The following is a 16,853-nucleotide window of genomic DNA, read 5'->3' as shown; positions in this document are numbered from 1 at the left end:
CAAGGTGCTGTCACTGGCAGCTTTCATTGTTCTTCTAAACAACTCCTCTTCTAAAGGAAAAGTTTCTGTTTTTCAGAGATTAAAGCAGTCCTGTCTTCATTCATTGCTTTGGCACTTGACTGATTCTTCCCTAATGGGCAGATTACTTAGGAAGTTTTTGAGCTGTAATTTCAACACGTAGACCAACATGCTGACTGTTTGACAATAATATAGTTTTAAAAAATGACACGTAGCATCAGCACAATTATCTCCCTGGGGTGGTTTTTCTTCAAGCTGGAGGATGGAAGTGAGAGGGGAGGCAGCAGCATCTGACTTGAGCTTGTACCTCGGTTCTAGATGACAAATTGGCCCTGTTACAAATTCTTTTTCCATAGTCTTTTGTCAGAAAGTTTATTGATAGCCAGAGTCTCACTAAATAGTTCTGCCAGAGTGTGCTTGGAACATACTGCATTAAGCCAATATTTGTGTGTGGCATCTGCAGTGTTTGTCACACATGGTGACTCCACAGCCGGGACAGCAGCAATGGGGTGGTTCATGAGAGACTTTCCCTTGTGGATACCCCGGGGCATATGTCTGTAAGGCTGAGGATAATGCATCAAAATAACTTTATTTCACAAATTGTGGATCATATTAACACATGGAATCAACATTTCATCTCTATAAAATGTCGGGTGCCCTTCTGAGAGTCAAAAAAAAAAAAGGTTTTGCTGCCTTAAGCACCAAACCAGCTAGTTAACATCTTGCTTTCTAGGAATGAGTAATTCACTTTTTTAAGTGCCAACTAGGTTTGGTTGCAATCAATCAAGGTATTTATTGCTTCCTCCTAAACTGAAGCTCTGTGTACATTTTTCTGACAGATCAGAATTATTTGTTCAATATTATCCCTGAAAAGAAGAATCAATGAACGCCAGCAGTTCTCTGTAGTCCAAGTCATTTACTTTTCAGAATCTCTACAATTTCTGATTTTTAAGGCACGGTGGAAAACAGGGGTAAAGAGGGGATGCTGCTGAGAAACTGGCAGTAATTTGTTATCTTTGCTCTCTGAGACACTGGCCATGGTGAGCAGAACAAGCTACCAAGTTACTGCTGAACGAGCCAGGGATGGGATGGCTTTCCAAGAGAGCTCTGTAGGTCATACATCGACTGCACCACCCAAATGTCCCACATTTCCATATAAAGGCACCATGAGCTTGAGTGGATTTGGTCAAACCTCACATTCAGGCCAAGTTTCCAAACCTGCAGCACGATTTTCACGCTTCTTGGAGAAGCCAGGGATACATTACCGTTTGTTACAAGATGCTTTTTAACTCTGCTAAGCAATACCTCCTTGCATGTGTTTGCTCAGCACAGAAGCAGCATCTGGAGCTGTGCCTGGGCAGCTGTTTGGGGAGTCCCAGCTCCTGTTCAAGGAAAGTTCTGTCTCTTCTGTGCCTGCCTTTCAAATGCCACTGTTTGGTTTTCCCCTTCAGTCACCCAAGATTACAAATGATTTTCTAAACGGGCAAATCTGTTTTAGGTCTTCTCTCCCAGTGCCTGAAACAATTCTCCAGGCTTCTGCTGCACAACTGAAAGAACAAAATTATGATCAGTAAGACTAATTTATTGTAGGTGGAAGTGCAGTTGACAGGGAAAAACAGCAATTTACATTTCCCAGAACGAAAGGGATTTCAGGAGGATGTTGTTTGCTTTCTTCAGTCCCTGGTTTCCTACCAGCATTAGGGTTTCATGTCTATCAAATTCTAGTGAGACTTTAATGCTGCTTCTCTGTCTCTTATATTTAACAGTTTCCAGCCATGGGTCTTCATAAAGCGAACTCTAAACCACTCATTTTCATGACAAAAAGTCACCCCCAACCTTCAGAAATTTGGGAGAAACTCTCCAAATCTGTCCCAAGCTGTGACACTGTTTTGATTTTCTATATTACCTACACATGAGACCCATCCCCTTCATCAGACACTGCCTCTGGTCTGCACCATTTCCATGGAAAGCTTCCTGCATTTATTTGAGACTCCAGAGAGTGCCAGTAAATTTCCTGGAGACTCAAGCAAAGCTCTGCTTGGTACGACTGTGAGGTGGCAGCATGGTGTGGTGGTGAGGAGGAGCAGCTGAAGATGGGTTTTCTTTTCTGCCATGCTGCTGAGGAACCTGGAACCAGAGACTACATCTTTCCATACCTGCACTCCCTTCACATACTGCATCTTCAAGGCTTTGTTGTTTGCTTTTTGGACTTTAATTGGTAGTTTCCTGTAGGGTTTGTACAGGACCTGGCATGCTGGGATCCCTGTCTCACTTGGTTTCTTTTAGGCATTGCTATAATATAAACCAGCTGCACTAATATTTTAGCTGTAGGGAGAAATGTACTGGTTTGATGTGTGCTGTGTAGAAGAAAGAGAAAGCTACTGCCCCTAGCCCAAAATGTGAATAGCATAGCAAATATGTTAGTGATCTCCCAGAAATGTTAAATGAGATGGATTCTGCCACTGCCTTCATTGCACTGTGAGCTTTTAAGAGGTTCTCTTGTCTCAGTGAAGCTTCAGACTGGGGAAGAGCTGGGATGTGCTGGGGAGAGCTGGTGAAGCCTGAGAAATAAGGCTGAGTCCTGGTGATGAGTTTTAGAGCAAGATTTTTCAAGGGGGGCATGTTATGAAAGGAGAGGATAAATGATCTGAAAGATCTGTAAGAGCCAAAGCACTGCAGCTTCATGGCAGGGCTTTATAGAAAGGCCAGAGAGATGATGGAAAAGAGTAAATAAACAGCAGAAAAAACAGATTGGTGCAGTGTTGGGTCACAGCAGACCTAGCAGGGAGGTAGCAGCAGTCTCCAGGTGTGCAAGGCTTTCCTCACACAGGGCTCCTGCTGCTGTGTCTGCAGCAGTGGTGATCCCTGCACTGGAGCTGGAATGGTGCTGGCAGCCAGGATGGGAAGCTGTGAGCTCTGCCTGACCTTGGCAAGGGAGACAGGAGCCCTTCCCAGCTGGCCAGGAGCACCAGCAGCTGCCCAGGGAGAACTGGGATCCACAGCTGACACTGGAGCATCCTCCTGGCAGCCAGAGTAAGCCCGGTTGCAAACTGTGGAGTTGAATCTCTTCCCTTAAAAGACAAACATGAGAGTGAGGAGTGTTCTGACCTGTCTGGAGGAGTCCTGAAGTGCAAATAGCAGGAGAGGGTAACGAGCTGAGTGCAAAAGCAGGTTTGTAAATGCCAGTGTGTGCTGGGGAAAATATATCTAATGAGCTGGTGTTGCAGCTGTCTTCCTTCTCCCTGTGTTTAACATCTCCCAGATGCTGCTTGTGTCCTCAGGTCTCACCTGAATTTCCCTTGATCTAGGCTGATGGTGGGATTATTTCTTCTTTTGGCCTGATTGGCAATTAGGGGAGGTTTGTCTCAGCCTGGCTATGGAAATGAGGTCACAAAGCCCTGTTGGTGTGGGGTTGCAGGGCAGTGCTGCCCTCCCAGCTGCTCCTGAGTCACTGAAGGGAGCCTTGGGCAGTGGGAGAATGGGCATCACCTGCTCAGTGCATGGCCAAGGGTTGGGAGAGCACAAACCCCAGACTGTGGGGAGTGCAAACAGCTGGGAAGGGCACCCAGGACTTCCATCCCTGAGTCTTCCCAGCTCCCTGGAGTGAGCTCTTGGACCAGGGCAGACCTCAGGGAGTTCCTCCCACCCCTGCTTGGCCTGGGACATACACATGGGATCTCCTTTCTTTGTAGCTTGCACTGTGGAACAGTGACTTTTTCCTACCCAGATGCACAGCTGTGTTCAAACTCATTTCTCAGAGTAGTTATGAGCAACAACCACACCCCACATTTTTTTTTTCCTCTGGGAAGAAAATCCCAGAAGAGCATCTTTGACCACAGTGATAGAATCTGCTATTTTGTGAACGCCCACAGATTTGTCCATGTTCTCCAACACTCTCCCAGCAATCAGAGATGCTGGAAGATTCTCACATGTCCCTGGCTTGGCCCAATTATGGAGCTGCTGTCCTTGAATTTGTCAAACCGTTTTTGATGCCGTTTTGTGTCTGTTGCCAGGCTGTGGGGCAGTGAGTTTCAGCAGTTCACTGCCCGATGAGAACCTTCATAGTGTGTGACTAGAGAGTATTTTCAATAAAAGATGTTTGGGAGTGGGATCTTCTGGGGTCTCTCACCAGCAATGCAGGATGAAGTCGCTCAGTCTCTGCTCTGGTTTGCATGGAAAAAAACCCCACATAAACTTCTATCACGTCTTTAATGGAAATGAAATGATAAAATTGGGATAATACCCACCTCATGCTGCTCTTGAGGGTTAATTAATGTTTACGAAATCACTTTAGGTGCCGAGATTTAATTGAAGGAAAAATATTACCATATAAAATAGCTTTTTATGCAGGCGCTGCTATAGGGTTTCAGCTGGGCAGAGTGCCGTGGCAGCCAGCATTAGCACATGTTTTACTGCATTTATGGTTGTGAGGCTTCCTGTAGTTTATATGAAAATTGTCTCTCTGAAATCACAAATGAAACATCAGTGTTTTCCTCTCTCTTTGAAAGAATATTAATTTGCCATCTTAGGGCTTGACTGACTGTTTAAACTGCTGTAAATACAATTCTCCTTTGAGAAAAAAGGGAATGGAATATCGGTTCCCTTGCTTGGGACAAGCTGATACAACTTGCTAATGATTCCACCTTTGGATGCCATGGATGTTTCTGGCTCATATGAGCAATAAATCAGGCTGGCACTGCGTGTCTTGCTGTAGTTTAAGGGTGTGCTTGGGTGTTCATTATAATCTCCTGCTATCAAGAGATTTTAAATACAGCTATAAAATTTCATTTCTGGAGTTAAATTTGACTGTGGAAGTATCAGACAGGGAACAAGTTCTGTTAAGTGGGGTGTTTCTGTGGGTTTTTTCTGGTTTGGTTATTTTTTTGTTTGTTTGTTGCTTCTTTGCCTTGTTTTGGTTTTTATTTTAAAGATGGGGTAGCAAGAGAAGGAGAAACAACCCAGGGTTTGGCTACCTTCAGCAACCTTATCACTGATAAATGTCAGCTTATTTTCTGCTGTAACATTTTTTTTTAATTTCACTGAGTGGTACAGGCTAGGTGGACTTGGAGGTTGGATTGGTTACTCATTCCCTTTTGTTTTTTTTCTGCCACCCAGGGTGACTACGACCCCAGCAGGACCAAAGTTGTCCATTTCAGCATGAACCCGATGAGTTTGGCCAAGCAGCAGCGCAAGGAGGAGCAGCAGCAGCTGCAGGAGGAGTGTGAGAGGCTGAGGGAGCTGGTGAGGGTGCTCAAAGGAGGCGGCTCCATCTCTGGGAATCTGGAAGAAGCTGGGGGTTTTCAGTCCCCACAAGAAGTTGCAGGTAGGCTGCTGGCTTCTGGCCCTGGGGGTGCATTTAAAATCCGTGTTGCCAGAGGAGCTGAGTGCAGATGGAGGAATTGCAGACAGTGTGCTTGATGGAGTGGGTATATGGAAGGTGGAAACAGCTGGCTTGATGCAGGAGAGAGTGAATGTGTGGTGGCAATCCGTGGTAGAGGCTGGGTGGTAAGGCTAAATAATAATAATTCATATCATTTGTTCGTGATGAATGAAATACCAATACAACAGCCTTCATAGGCTGGTGCTGCTGACAGAGTGAAAGGAAATATTTCCTTCCTTTCAGGGCTGGTTTAGCCCTTGAGGTAGTACAGACAGCAGGAAATAACTTTCATAGCTGCAGGGAAGCAAGTGGTTGGAATCTTTTCAGACTTGGCTTAAAACAAATTAATATTGTTTATCAGTGTATATGTGCCCCATTAATCACAGCTACATTCAATACTCTGTGAAAGCAGAGTACATCTTTCACTGAGCTAAATATGTTTCATAGAACCTGTGGCACTTCAGTACAGTCTGTCTTCCTTTCACATACCTGAGTGGGACATTTTAGTACAGTAACCCCAAAAATCAGCACCTCCAGACATGCTCTCAGACTCTGAAAATCAAGGTAAGGATATCAATAAAGCCTAACCCATAATCTGTAATACTGTGAGGGACCAGGCAGAATCAAGTTATGCTGAAGAGCCCAGGAGAAGCTCCTGCTGTAACTCTCTCATAGCCTCAAAACAATTTGTTAGAGAAGAAAAAAAATGAAAGAGAACTGAAGTCTGTGTGGAGCAAACCTGGTGTGTTCCAACTGCACATACATGGTCAGTGTCTGGAGGTCAGGCACCTCCTTCAGATGAGACTGAGAGAGCAGAGCTTTTCCCAAAGGTCACAAGTGCTGGAGAATTCAGACCCACAAAAGGACAGAGCCCTGGTTCTAAGAAAATGCCCAGAAAAAACCATCTTTCTCTGTTATGAAAGCGAAATTCTCAGAAAGCAGCTTGTCTGTTTTCCCATCACTCAAACAATGGCACTGTATTACTGCTGAGAATGTGTTTGTTCCAGCACCTCATAGTGGATTATGGGACCATACAGCCTTAAAAATATGATGGTGAAAAGCGCAGATGGGGTGGTTTATAAAGTGAAGAGCTCACTGCATGTTACAAGTAAGTGACAGTTCTGTCACTCCTGTTAGTGGATGCTCTAACAGATGCATAAGCATGAAACACTTGGCAAACATTTAAAAAGACCATTGTCTGTAGGAGCATCCAGTCACAGACCCCCAGTGAGCAGTTCCTGGGGACAGCTCTTGCATTGCAATTTGAATTTGAAATGCGCTGGGTTTTAGGGGTTTAAATTGCAGTAGATGCTGCTGCCCTTGTCTGTCCTGATGCCCCAGGACCAGGCACATCTGATGCTGCAGGTCCAGGGGGCTGGCAGTGCCCAGGGAGGGCAGGGGCAGAGAGGCTGCAGAGGTGGGTCAGTGTCTGTGTCACTGATGAATGAACCTCTGGGGTATCATCTGCTGTAATTAGAGCATCTCTTCTAGGGGAATGTTCCTCACGTGTGCCTCCTGTGATGTGTTGGAATTATTATTCTGCTGCCTCTCCACAGTTGCTTTTAGCTGTTTGTGAGGTGCCTCTGTGCTGGGATGTTACCAGGTTTGTCGTTAGCTCAGAAGGGATGCATTTTTAAAGCTGTTTTCTCTTCTGCCTTTGATTCCAACAGGAAAACAAACAGCTTGCTGGGTTTCAGGGTATTTCCAGCCTCGTGTATGTGATGCTTTTTTTTTTTTTCCTTTTACCCCAGTCCCAAATTATACCATTCTGACTTCTGGTGACCATCTCAGGTGAAAGACAGCATCAGGTTCAGAACTTAGAAAGGTGGGAAGTACTTCAGTGTCATTTCCCAAAGTCACAGGAGGGCCCTTTGGATTCTCAGAGTGCCTGTAAGTGCATCTGGAAGTGGTTCTTATAAACAAAATGGGAAATAGCTGTTGAGGAATGGAGCAGCATCCACCCTTTGAGGACAGGGTGAAAGTATAGAAAGCCAGGTTATGTGGAAAGATCTTGGTCATTTTTTCTTGTGTTCCACGTGCTTGAGTGCATCACTGTCATGGACAGGGCACATTGCCTGAGGGTGTTACAATGCTGACCACAAGGTAACTGGCTTATTCTGAGCTGGCTTTAAATTAGCCAAGTGAATGCCAGATTTGGCCTCCTTGCTGGAGCAGGGAGAGCTCCTGGTGGGTTTGGGGACAGCTGATCAAGCGTGCTGTGCAAGCTGCATCCATTTCTGCACTGACTCCATCCTGCATCCGCAGCGTGGATGCAGCAGCTGTTCAGCAGTGGCTCAACAACAACATGGATTTGTGTGGCCAGAAAACTCTCACTGTCTCCCTCTGGATAAGACATGGAAGATCCAGCTTTTGCTGTTTTCTTAGCTCTGCCCACAGGAACAGCTGCCACATGCCTTGTGCTTCAGTGTCTTTTCAAGGTGTGAAGTGGGGAGCGTGTTGCAGAAACTCCCTCTGCTTTGTTTGTCACTGTCCCATTGGCTACCCCAGGGAGAGAGGTTGGTTGTGCATGATAAGGGAGAGGATTTCTGTGAGTTTTGTGAAGCTGTTTCTGTACAAAAATAACAAGAATTGGAGTTTTTCTTTTACCCCTTTCTGTCAGCTGCAGTCCCCATCTGTCTGTTTATCCAGCTCACTCGTGTGACACACGCAAGAGGCAAATTCAGTTCTCTGAGCTTTTGAGGTGGGAGGCCCCTGGTGTCAGAGCAGAATGGGATGGAAAGAGAGCAAGGACAGAGTAGGAAGAGTGTGGATAAAAGCTGGGAGGACAACAAAGGTCATATGTAAGTTTGCATTTTGTCTTTAGACAGATAGAGGTAAATGTAAGATTTTATTGTCCTGCTTTGCCATATAATCTGACTGGCTGCTTGGCGAGGTGAGGGATTTTGAGTGGCCTCCAGCCAGCCAGGTTTGATGTGTTCAGCAAGCTTATGTGGTATGCAACAGCTATGCTTATGGTTCACAGAATTATAATTATACCAACCAAAAGAAGGCATTAAGGACAATGATGTTGATGGTTTTGATAATAATGTATTGGCCATTGTTAAATCCCTTCATTGGACTGGAGTGCAGCACATTTCTTCTGATCGTATTTCCGACTCCTGCGTAGGTAATAAGAAAATTATTACTGTGGACGTTAAAGCTCATTAAATGTGACTCTATTAAAAATCAAGGTTATGCTGGACTTTAAATCTCTTTGAGCATAACCGCTGGAGGCTGCAGCACAGCCTGGCAACTTGCCACATGGCTCAGTGGCCCTTTCCTCTCATTTATGCCGTAACAGTCCCTGTTCAGATGGGCACCTCTGGAGAGCTGTAACAACACCCAGTCCTTTTCCAAAATGCAGATTGGCAGTGCAGGCTCGTGGGGTGTTCAGGGGGCAGGGCTGTGGGCTCTGCACTCGGGGCGTGGGCTGGAGCTCTGTGATTGTGTTGCTGTGCTGGGCTGTGAAAGAGCAGGGAGCACCAAGGTCAGACAGCCATCTGGGGAGAGGCTGCATGTCCTCCTGCCTTGGAAACGGGGATGCAGATTGTGACAGCTTTGGAAAGGTGGCACAGGGCATTGCTGCACAGAGCTGAAATCTGTTCCAGTTCTGCATTTCCCTTTCCTATGCTCTTCACACCTTTCCTCCACTGCCCATTCTGTATTTCAGTCTGCATCTTCTACTTTTTTTTTTTTTTCCTCTCCATTGCTTTTCCTATATTTTCACCATTTCTCTCCAGGCCATTTCTGTTTAGATCTTTCTTTTTTTGCCCTGTGGGGTCCTGGTAGACCTCTTGATTTCTGGCACTGCTAGAGATGGATTTGGGTCTTAGTTGCAAGCAAATATGTAGGTGGCAGCTAATGGGGAGCTGAGAGAAGCAATGACTTGTAACAAAGCATAGGCAGAAATGAGAGAGAATGGCTCAGGTGCTCCTTATCTCCATTTGTGTTCCCATCTTAAAGGTAATATATCTGAAGGTAGGAATGGATGATCCATGGAAGCTGGTTCCTGACTAAAAGAATGCAGTAATGCGAATTTTCCATGAGCTCTCATGATTTATTGCTATCCCGTAGCTACACTGGAGTGTTCCCTTCTTCATGCAGCTTCTCCCTGTGAGAAAGAGGAAAAGTGCTTTTAATATTCTTTCTGGTGAGAGAGAGGCTGGCACCCCTACCAGGAAGGAAGATGGGGAAATCAACTCTGATTTCAACCATCTGGGGAGAACTTTGGAACTCTTTTCCTGAGCATAATCCCACCAAAAAGAAAAGCTGTTCATCCCTCTCAGTGGTTTCAGTGTCCTTTTCCCCTTGTTAAGGAAAAAGTGGGAAAAGGGGGTCCTTGATGAAGGGCTGGGGAATCTCACTCTGAGGCAGATGTTTGGCCCTAACACAGATGTTACACCTGGTGTTCAGCAGGGGCTGTCCCCAGCTTCACAGCCATGCCAAGGCCTTGTAAAATGTATTTAATTGGATTTAAATTGGGTAATGAATTAATATTAAAATAATCTAATCTTGTTGAAGTGACACACAGAGACGGTAAAATTTGTCACTGTCCCAGTGTGCTTGTGCTTCTGATGAATGTGTTTCTGAGCACAGGAGGTGACAAAAAAGGAGCAGATGGAATTTAGAAGTTGCCGTTCTCCATCCACAGTTGGCTGAGCTGTTGGTGCTTGGAAGCCTTGGTGCTTCCTGCCATCTGTGTAGGGAATCCACACATTGTGAGGGCTGCAGCTGTGAATGAGACCCGTGTCCACCTATGGAGGATTCTTCCCTGACCTCAGCTGCTGGTGGGTTCCTCACTTGGTGCCAGTGGCTCCCAGTATCCCACTGGTCAAGTGGGCTTGGGCCAGGTGAGTGCAGAGGGCAGCTCTCCTTCACTCTCATCCTGCCTCTTCCTCAAGCACAGCAAGGATTCATTAGGTGACCCTTCTTTCACCTATGTTTAACCTGCTGGTTCTCCTTCACTTGTGCTGAAGGAACTGCCTTTGTTCTAAAGAGACACAGAGGTCCAGGGCATTTGCTGCCATCAAATGTTAAGGGACTTCAGTTAAAAGCAGGATGTTAGCCTTTGTGCCCTGCCTGTATCTCAGTAAATTGCTTTCTGCATATCCCAATTTCATCTGAAGTTAATAAAGAGCTTGACTTTGCCTCTGGTGCTTTGCTGTGCGCTGATGAAGGTCTGTCCTCTTTCACTCCAGAGATGGCCACGTATCCTTCATGGGAGAAGAAATCATCCCCTACTGCTGCCTGCATCCGAGATGGTGCGTGGCATTGGTGTGCAAATCACAAATGATACAGAAAGCAGCACAAGGGATGGGAGTTATTAGCAGCAGTCCTGACCCACTGGGAGCTGCCTGCCCTCCTGTGCTGACTCCACAGCCTCTGCGGGGCAATCCCTCCAGCTCTCAGCTAATTCTTGTTATTATTGTTTTTATGGTGCTACTTTCTCTTCTGCAAGACATTTACACCAGTCTGGGACCTGAATTGTATATTAAGACTGGGAATAAGCTGATAGTTTAAATAGAGCTTACTCTGATTCCCTTAGTTATTATCCACAGCCCTTTGTCTCAGCCCAGCACTGGAGATAACCAGGTGGTGCTGCTAAATATACCTGTTTTCATAAAAAAACTCTAGCAGAGTTGTGATCTCCTGTACTTCAAATTGACAGGGTTACAGTGGTCAGGGGAGAGTCCCTAAATGGTGTCAATGGATTTGGGCAGTGCAGCCGTAAGGGGAAAATACCTTGAAGCTTTTGTGTGTTCTGATTCAGCAGCAGTGCCTTTGATGGCAAATGTTCTGCACTACTGAAGTCACTGCAGGTGCCTGTAATGGCCCTGGCTTGAATGAAAGTCCAGTATCTCAAGAGGGCTGGAAGAAACATTATCTGATTCTAAAAAAAAAATTGCTTTAATCATATATAGTATTCATCAATCCCAGAAAGATTCCTAAGGTTTTTTTTTGGGGATAATATAGATATGAAGTCATGCAGCACTGGGGATATTGCAGACACTGTGCCCTGCCTGTGGCAGGTTGCCATGAGTCTGTTGAACAACCAGAGACTTGCCCTGAGCTCGGTGTAATCTGTGTGGGGTGAGAGGGCCAAAGGTTGCTGACCCAACAAAGCCCCAAGGATGCCTGGAGCCTGCAGCTTCTTGTGAAACTGGGATGGGAGGTGCCACTGAGACATTGCTGGAACTTTCGGGCTCTCTCTGCTGTCCAGAGAGGCAGAGGTTTGTAATAAATTCTGTAAAGTAGTTCTGTTATAGCTGGTGGATGTGTAAAACTTGATGTCAGTCAAAGGTTACTATCCAGACTATACTTAGCCTTCACAAAGAACAAAAAAAAAAAAGCTGCAGGATTTCTTCCTGCCCTCCTTTTCTACCAATTTCACATGTGAAGTTCTTGAGTTCTTGGAAAACTCAATATTTCTGTTTTCCTAAGAGGCAGCCTGTGAACCTACATAATACTTCCATACAGGAAGTCCTGCAAGGGATTTTTTTTAGAGCATCTTCTACTCTCTTGCTAGGCACTGTGCAGAAATGGATTACAAAATATTTAGTAGGAGTAGAAGCTTTGTTCCATTAAAAAAAACCAAACACTTTTTTGGAAAGAAAAAATAGTGAAATAAGTTGTGAGGGAGAAAGAAATGGAAAAGAAAATAAAAATGTATATGTGATGAGGAGCACCAAATTTAAACACAAGTGTGACAACATCTGCAATGGTTTTTTTAGCAATATGAGGAAGGAGGCTCTCAAGAGAAGATTCTCTGGGCTTATTGATCCTGACTTGAGTCTGGGTGTAATGAAAATGAGTAGCACTGCAAGAAAATATAGCTGAGGAGAAGGCTGCTGGTCTCCTGGCAAATGCATTTTCCTTACTGGGTCCTGACACAGTAAAGTGTGGTGTTACATCTGGGGAGGAAGAGGCTGCCTTTGCTGAGCTAGGTGGGAAGGTTAGAGGTAGCTAAAGCCATTACAGATGGGCAGAGAGCAAGGTTAGAGGTGACTTCAGGGAGCAGATAAATCAAGAGAAAATGTGTAGAGAAACCTGGGCTAGCAAGGAGTATTCTGTCTCCTGTGTGTGGCTGTGAAGGGAAAACTGGTAATAGAAACAGTACTTTTCAGCCTGATTACTTGGGATTCCAGTTCCCAGTCCATCAGTAGCTGAGTGAAATACAAAGTGAGCATGTGGAAGAGTTGTTCTCACTACCAAAAGTAACCCCCAGAAATAGCTGTGCTCCTTCATTTCTACTCAGGGGACTTTCAGAGCCTTTGCGAGGTGAAAAGTCAATGAGCTGCAGAAGGATCCAAAATCCTTCTCTCTGTATTTTAACTCCTTCCCACCCCCACAATCCTTGTAAAACACCACCAAATTTGTGCTATACTACACTACCACATGAAAGGTGACACCCTTCATGGCTACACTTCTTCCACATCCCTCAGGTTCTTAAATATCCCTTTGTGCTGATGGTTTCTTTATTAACCAGAGACAAACCAGCAGCCTGTTGAGCTTTGTTGTTGGCAAACTTTGTCGTTTGTGTTTTCCTGCCTGGGATACTTGAGTCGAGCTCTCATTGCTTGGTTGTGTCCTCCTTGGTGGCTGGGATGCTCCTGCTTGATCTCTCCAGCCCTGAAGGGGAGGAAATGCAGTTTTATCTGCAGCTGCCCTTTGGCTGCTGCAGGGCTGTGCTGTGAGCTGCCTCTGACAGCACTTTGCATCACGGAGGAGCTTTTGATTAGGCCTGATGTGCCACAAGGCCTCTGGATGTACACAATTGAAAATGCTCTTTCATTCATCAGCAGGATTGAGAAGAAAGGCTTGTGCTGATGTCTCAAATTCGGGCCGACACAATTTCCCTGACATCAGAAAAACCAACCTGCCAGCGTGGCGGGGCGCTCCGGCAGCGCAGAGCCTCAGATCTCTGCTCTGCATCGTGTCAATGCATTGTTTCTCCTGGAAATTAAAGCCTGATGCCTCTGTGAGCAGTAGGCTGGTAGAAATCCAGTGGAGGGACTTTGCAAGGGATGCCAAGGACACTGGGAAGTCTTAAAAAGCCTTGTGCTGGCAAGGTGAACATCCCCTTGGTTGGGGTTGTTTATTGGATTCAGGAAAGATTACAGGAATGGGAATATACTGAACTTAATTACCCTTTCCCTCTCCATACTATCCAAAATGGTTTTCCTGTTGTGATCAGGTCATAATAGGGAAAAAATGGCTGAGTTTGCTGGTTTACTCTGGAGTCCTCATATCAATTTGCAGGCAACTTTATGTGGCCAGGAGCTGACATCTGTCTTCACAGGATAAATCAGGGCTCCTTAACACTGAATCCCAGATGAGGGGGTGAATGTGTGGAGACTGAAAAATAAAGTTTGTCTCCTTGTACCATATTTTAAAGGGGCAACATGCAACTGAAATTTGGAAGCCAAAGGATAACTTCTGTTCTGTGGACTGTTTTTCTGGTTCATCTCCCTGTCTGTAGGAAGCTGTTTTTTCTGAGAAATTACTGTTGTGTAGTTGAATTTCCAGTTTTTCTTTTCACTTATGCTGATTATTTAGGAGCTGTAAATGAAGTAAAATAAGGTTCAATATTTTAGAGCAGTGGCTGTATTTAAGAAGTTTATATTGGATGAGTAAGTTGATGACATTGCATTATGTGAATTTGATGTGCAAAGTTGTCACTAGAGTGTAAATACAGTGACAGCAGGACCAGCAATTCCCAGCCTAATCAAGTAAGCAGAGTCACACATTCTTTGAGCTATAGCGTAATAGAGACTGATTTACATATTAAAATGAGAGAAGCTACACAGATCCAACAATTAAGTTGATATTTTAATTGCCTAAAAGTCAGGAAATTCAAAGTTATGTTGGCTGCATCAGTTAATTTGTCACCCCCATCTATTTGTGGTATTTTCAATGACTTTATTTGGTACAAAACCAGTGTGGATTTAAATACATTAAATGTTAGCTGTGGATGAAAGGAGAGCTTTGGATTTGCTGGTTTAGAAAGCAGACTAAGAGAATTGAGGATTCAATTCTTGGTCTGTTTATAAGCTGTACAAGCGAATTTCAGGTAATTTCTTTCTTAATATTCTAGTAGGCATGTTGGGAGGGAGGGAGAGGGAGCTATATTCAAATGCAATGAAAAAAATGCTCATTGATCTCAATAGACCTTGAATTGTATCCTTAACTTCTTGTTTTCTTTGTAAGGAATAAGCTTTATTTAATTGCAAATTCACACAAATGCACTAGTAGCACTAAGAATTACATCAATATATGGATTCTGTCCTTGATGTTTATGCTGGTTTCACAGGGCTGATCTTGCATTCAGATAAGCTCTCACTATACAGCTCCCTTATCTCCCCATGCTGATGTTCTGATATATGAATGCTTGTTCCCTGCACTCACAAAAAGCTATTCACATGCTGAGTCTGACGAATTTTTTTTATGATCTTTCTTTGAATTAGCCTACAAAAAGAATGTGTTTGAAAAGGTTAACTAATGGATACATTTTTTTCCCCCTGATGAGGAAAAGAAAAATGGTGAAGTGCTGAAAAATGGTCAAGCAGAGTTTTGATCGCTCTTTTCTAATCAAATACATCCTAGGTGGTGAACAAGTAGGAGAAATGTTAATCCATAGTGGATTTATTTGGAATGAGGAACATCTATTTGGAAAGCAATCAGCATACAAAAGCAGACACTTGTAATTACTTTGCTGTCTTAATCGTGGCACTGACATCAGTACCACGATGTGGTAGAGTTGTGTTACCCTTTAGAATGTGGTGCTGACATAAGGATGTCAGCAGGAAGGGAGAAAAGCCTGTCTTAGCATCTTCACCCCTATCGACCTGGCATGTTAACACCCAGGGGTTAGGTCAGTGAGTAGATGCAGTGCTCTCTGTGCTGCTGGCTGTGGTTTCGTGCCAGGGAGGCAAAAGCATTGTTAAATCATAGCAAGTCCTAAAATGCAGGAAACTCATGTCTGCCCATCAGGGATTTTTGAGATCTGGGAGCAGCCCATTCTTTAAAGTAAATTAAAGCTACTAGGTATGGTTTGTGTGTCACAGCACTGATGCATCTTCCCTTGCAGTGTTTCCATGTTTTCTCCGTTTCAGTGCCAGCTTGTCTGGCATTTCCACTTAGAGAGCAAGTCAATCCACCTTCCATTAGGGAACAGCATACTCATTCTTACATACAACCAGCTCCAGCTCAATGGACAAAAATCAAGCAGATGAAAAGCTGAAGATGAGATCAGATTCACAAATTGCCTTTTCACTCTCTGGCTCTCTGAGTGTGTTTCTGTCTCTGTTGAACAGAAGAGTCTCGATGGGTCCTGTTGGAGGACTGTGGCATGGTGGGTTGTTGGGCGGGTATGCAATGTTGTAAAGTCACCTTCTGCCATGATCAGACACCATCATAGGTGTGCAGCAAAAGTACCTAAATTAAACAGATCAGAGGCTTCTGTAAGGAAGGGCCGGAGGCAGCAGCAGCAGCAGCACCTTCGCTGGAGACTGCGGATCAGAAATCAGAAATCTCTCCGCTGGTGGCATCAAAGCGACCGTGCAGATCTGAGAGATTCAGCAAAGGCTTTCTGAATAGGCTGGTAATGACGACGGCGTGTGATTCCCCTTTTAGACTGCCATGCTGCGGCGCCTTCCCCGAGATGAGGCAGGATTCAGGCGAGGGGAAGTTTCTGTCTCGTTTTAGAAAAGAGATAAAAATAAATGCCGAGTTGGAGCCGGTGATGTTGGGGCCGCGTAGCAGATGTGGGCTAAGGGCGTTTCCATCGTCAGCCGCCGTGGGGAGGAACTCCAGGTCAGGTTGTTTCCACGATCAGTCCCTTCCTCACTATGTGGGCAGGGTGCTGATGCATTTGCCAAGCTCCCTGAGAACGTGTTTGGACTCCCATGGTGCTACAAGGAGTAGCAGAGATTACTCTTCACTCCCATTTCAAATTTTTCTTCACTCCCATTTCAAATTTTTCTTTCCCATTCAATTTTTTTCTTTCTACTACAGGATACTTCACATTTCACAATGAAAAACCCCAGGGAAGAGGAGGGGGAGCATTACCCTATGCTTTTATTCCAGAGTCCCTTGGAAGTTTTTGGTGAAAAGAGAAGTTTTGAGCAGAATGTTCCCACATATGCAAAGGCTTCATCTGCAAGGTGATGTCCTAAGCCAAATGGAGAGGCTGCTTGCAGCACTTGGGAACAGATTTAAAGCTAATGGCATCTTAGTTACGCCTCAGGTAGCTCAGAGTCCTCAGCTGCTAACCCCAACAGAAATAAAAAAGGATAAAAATTAGAACCAGGCATATCACACCTCCTGCAGCATGTTAAATGCTGCTGTTCTCCTCAGTCAAAGCTGGAGTGAGCCGGGCTCTTCCATACAACCAGGGCAAATAGGCAATTAGCAAGAGGTACAGAAATAGTGTTTAGGAAGGTATAAAGTTGCTCTG

The 16,853-nt window shown here is 44.8% G+C and overlaps 1 protein-coding gene across 1 annotated transcript in view; it reads left to right on the top strand.

Annotated features, from left to right (window-relative positions):
* The window catches only part of MAD1L1 (mitotic arrest deficient 1 like 1), a 353,113-nt gene that overhangs the window by 225,568 nt on the left and 110,692 nt on the right, over positions 1-16,853 (top strand). Inside the window, exon 16 of the mRNA XM_063414357.1 lies at positions 5,134-5,341. Coding sequence (XP_063270427.1) covers positions 5,134-5,341 — 208 coding nt within the window. The remainder of the gene's footprint in view (positions 1-5,133; positions 5,342-16,853) is intronic.

This window comes from Prinia subflava, chromosome 17 (assembly GCF_021018805.1).
Source record: "Prinia subflava isolate CZ2003 ecotype Zambia chromosome 17, Cam_Psub_1.2, whole genome shotgun sequence".
NCBI classification, from domain to species: Eukaryota; Metazoa; Chordata; class Aves; order Passeriformes; family Cisticolidae; genus Prinia; species Prinia subflava.
The sequence above is the reverse complement of the archived record's forward strand: the minus strand, read 5'-3'. Positions and strand labels throughout refer to the sequence as shown.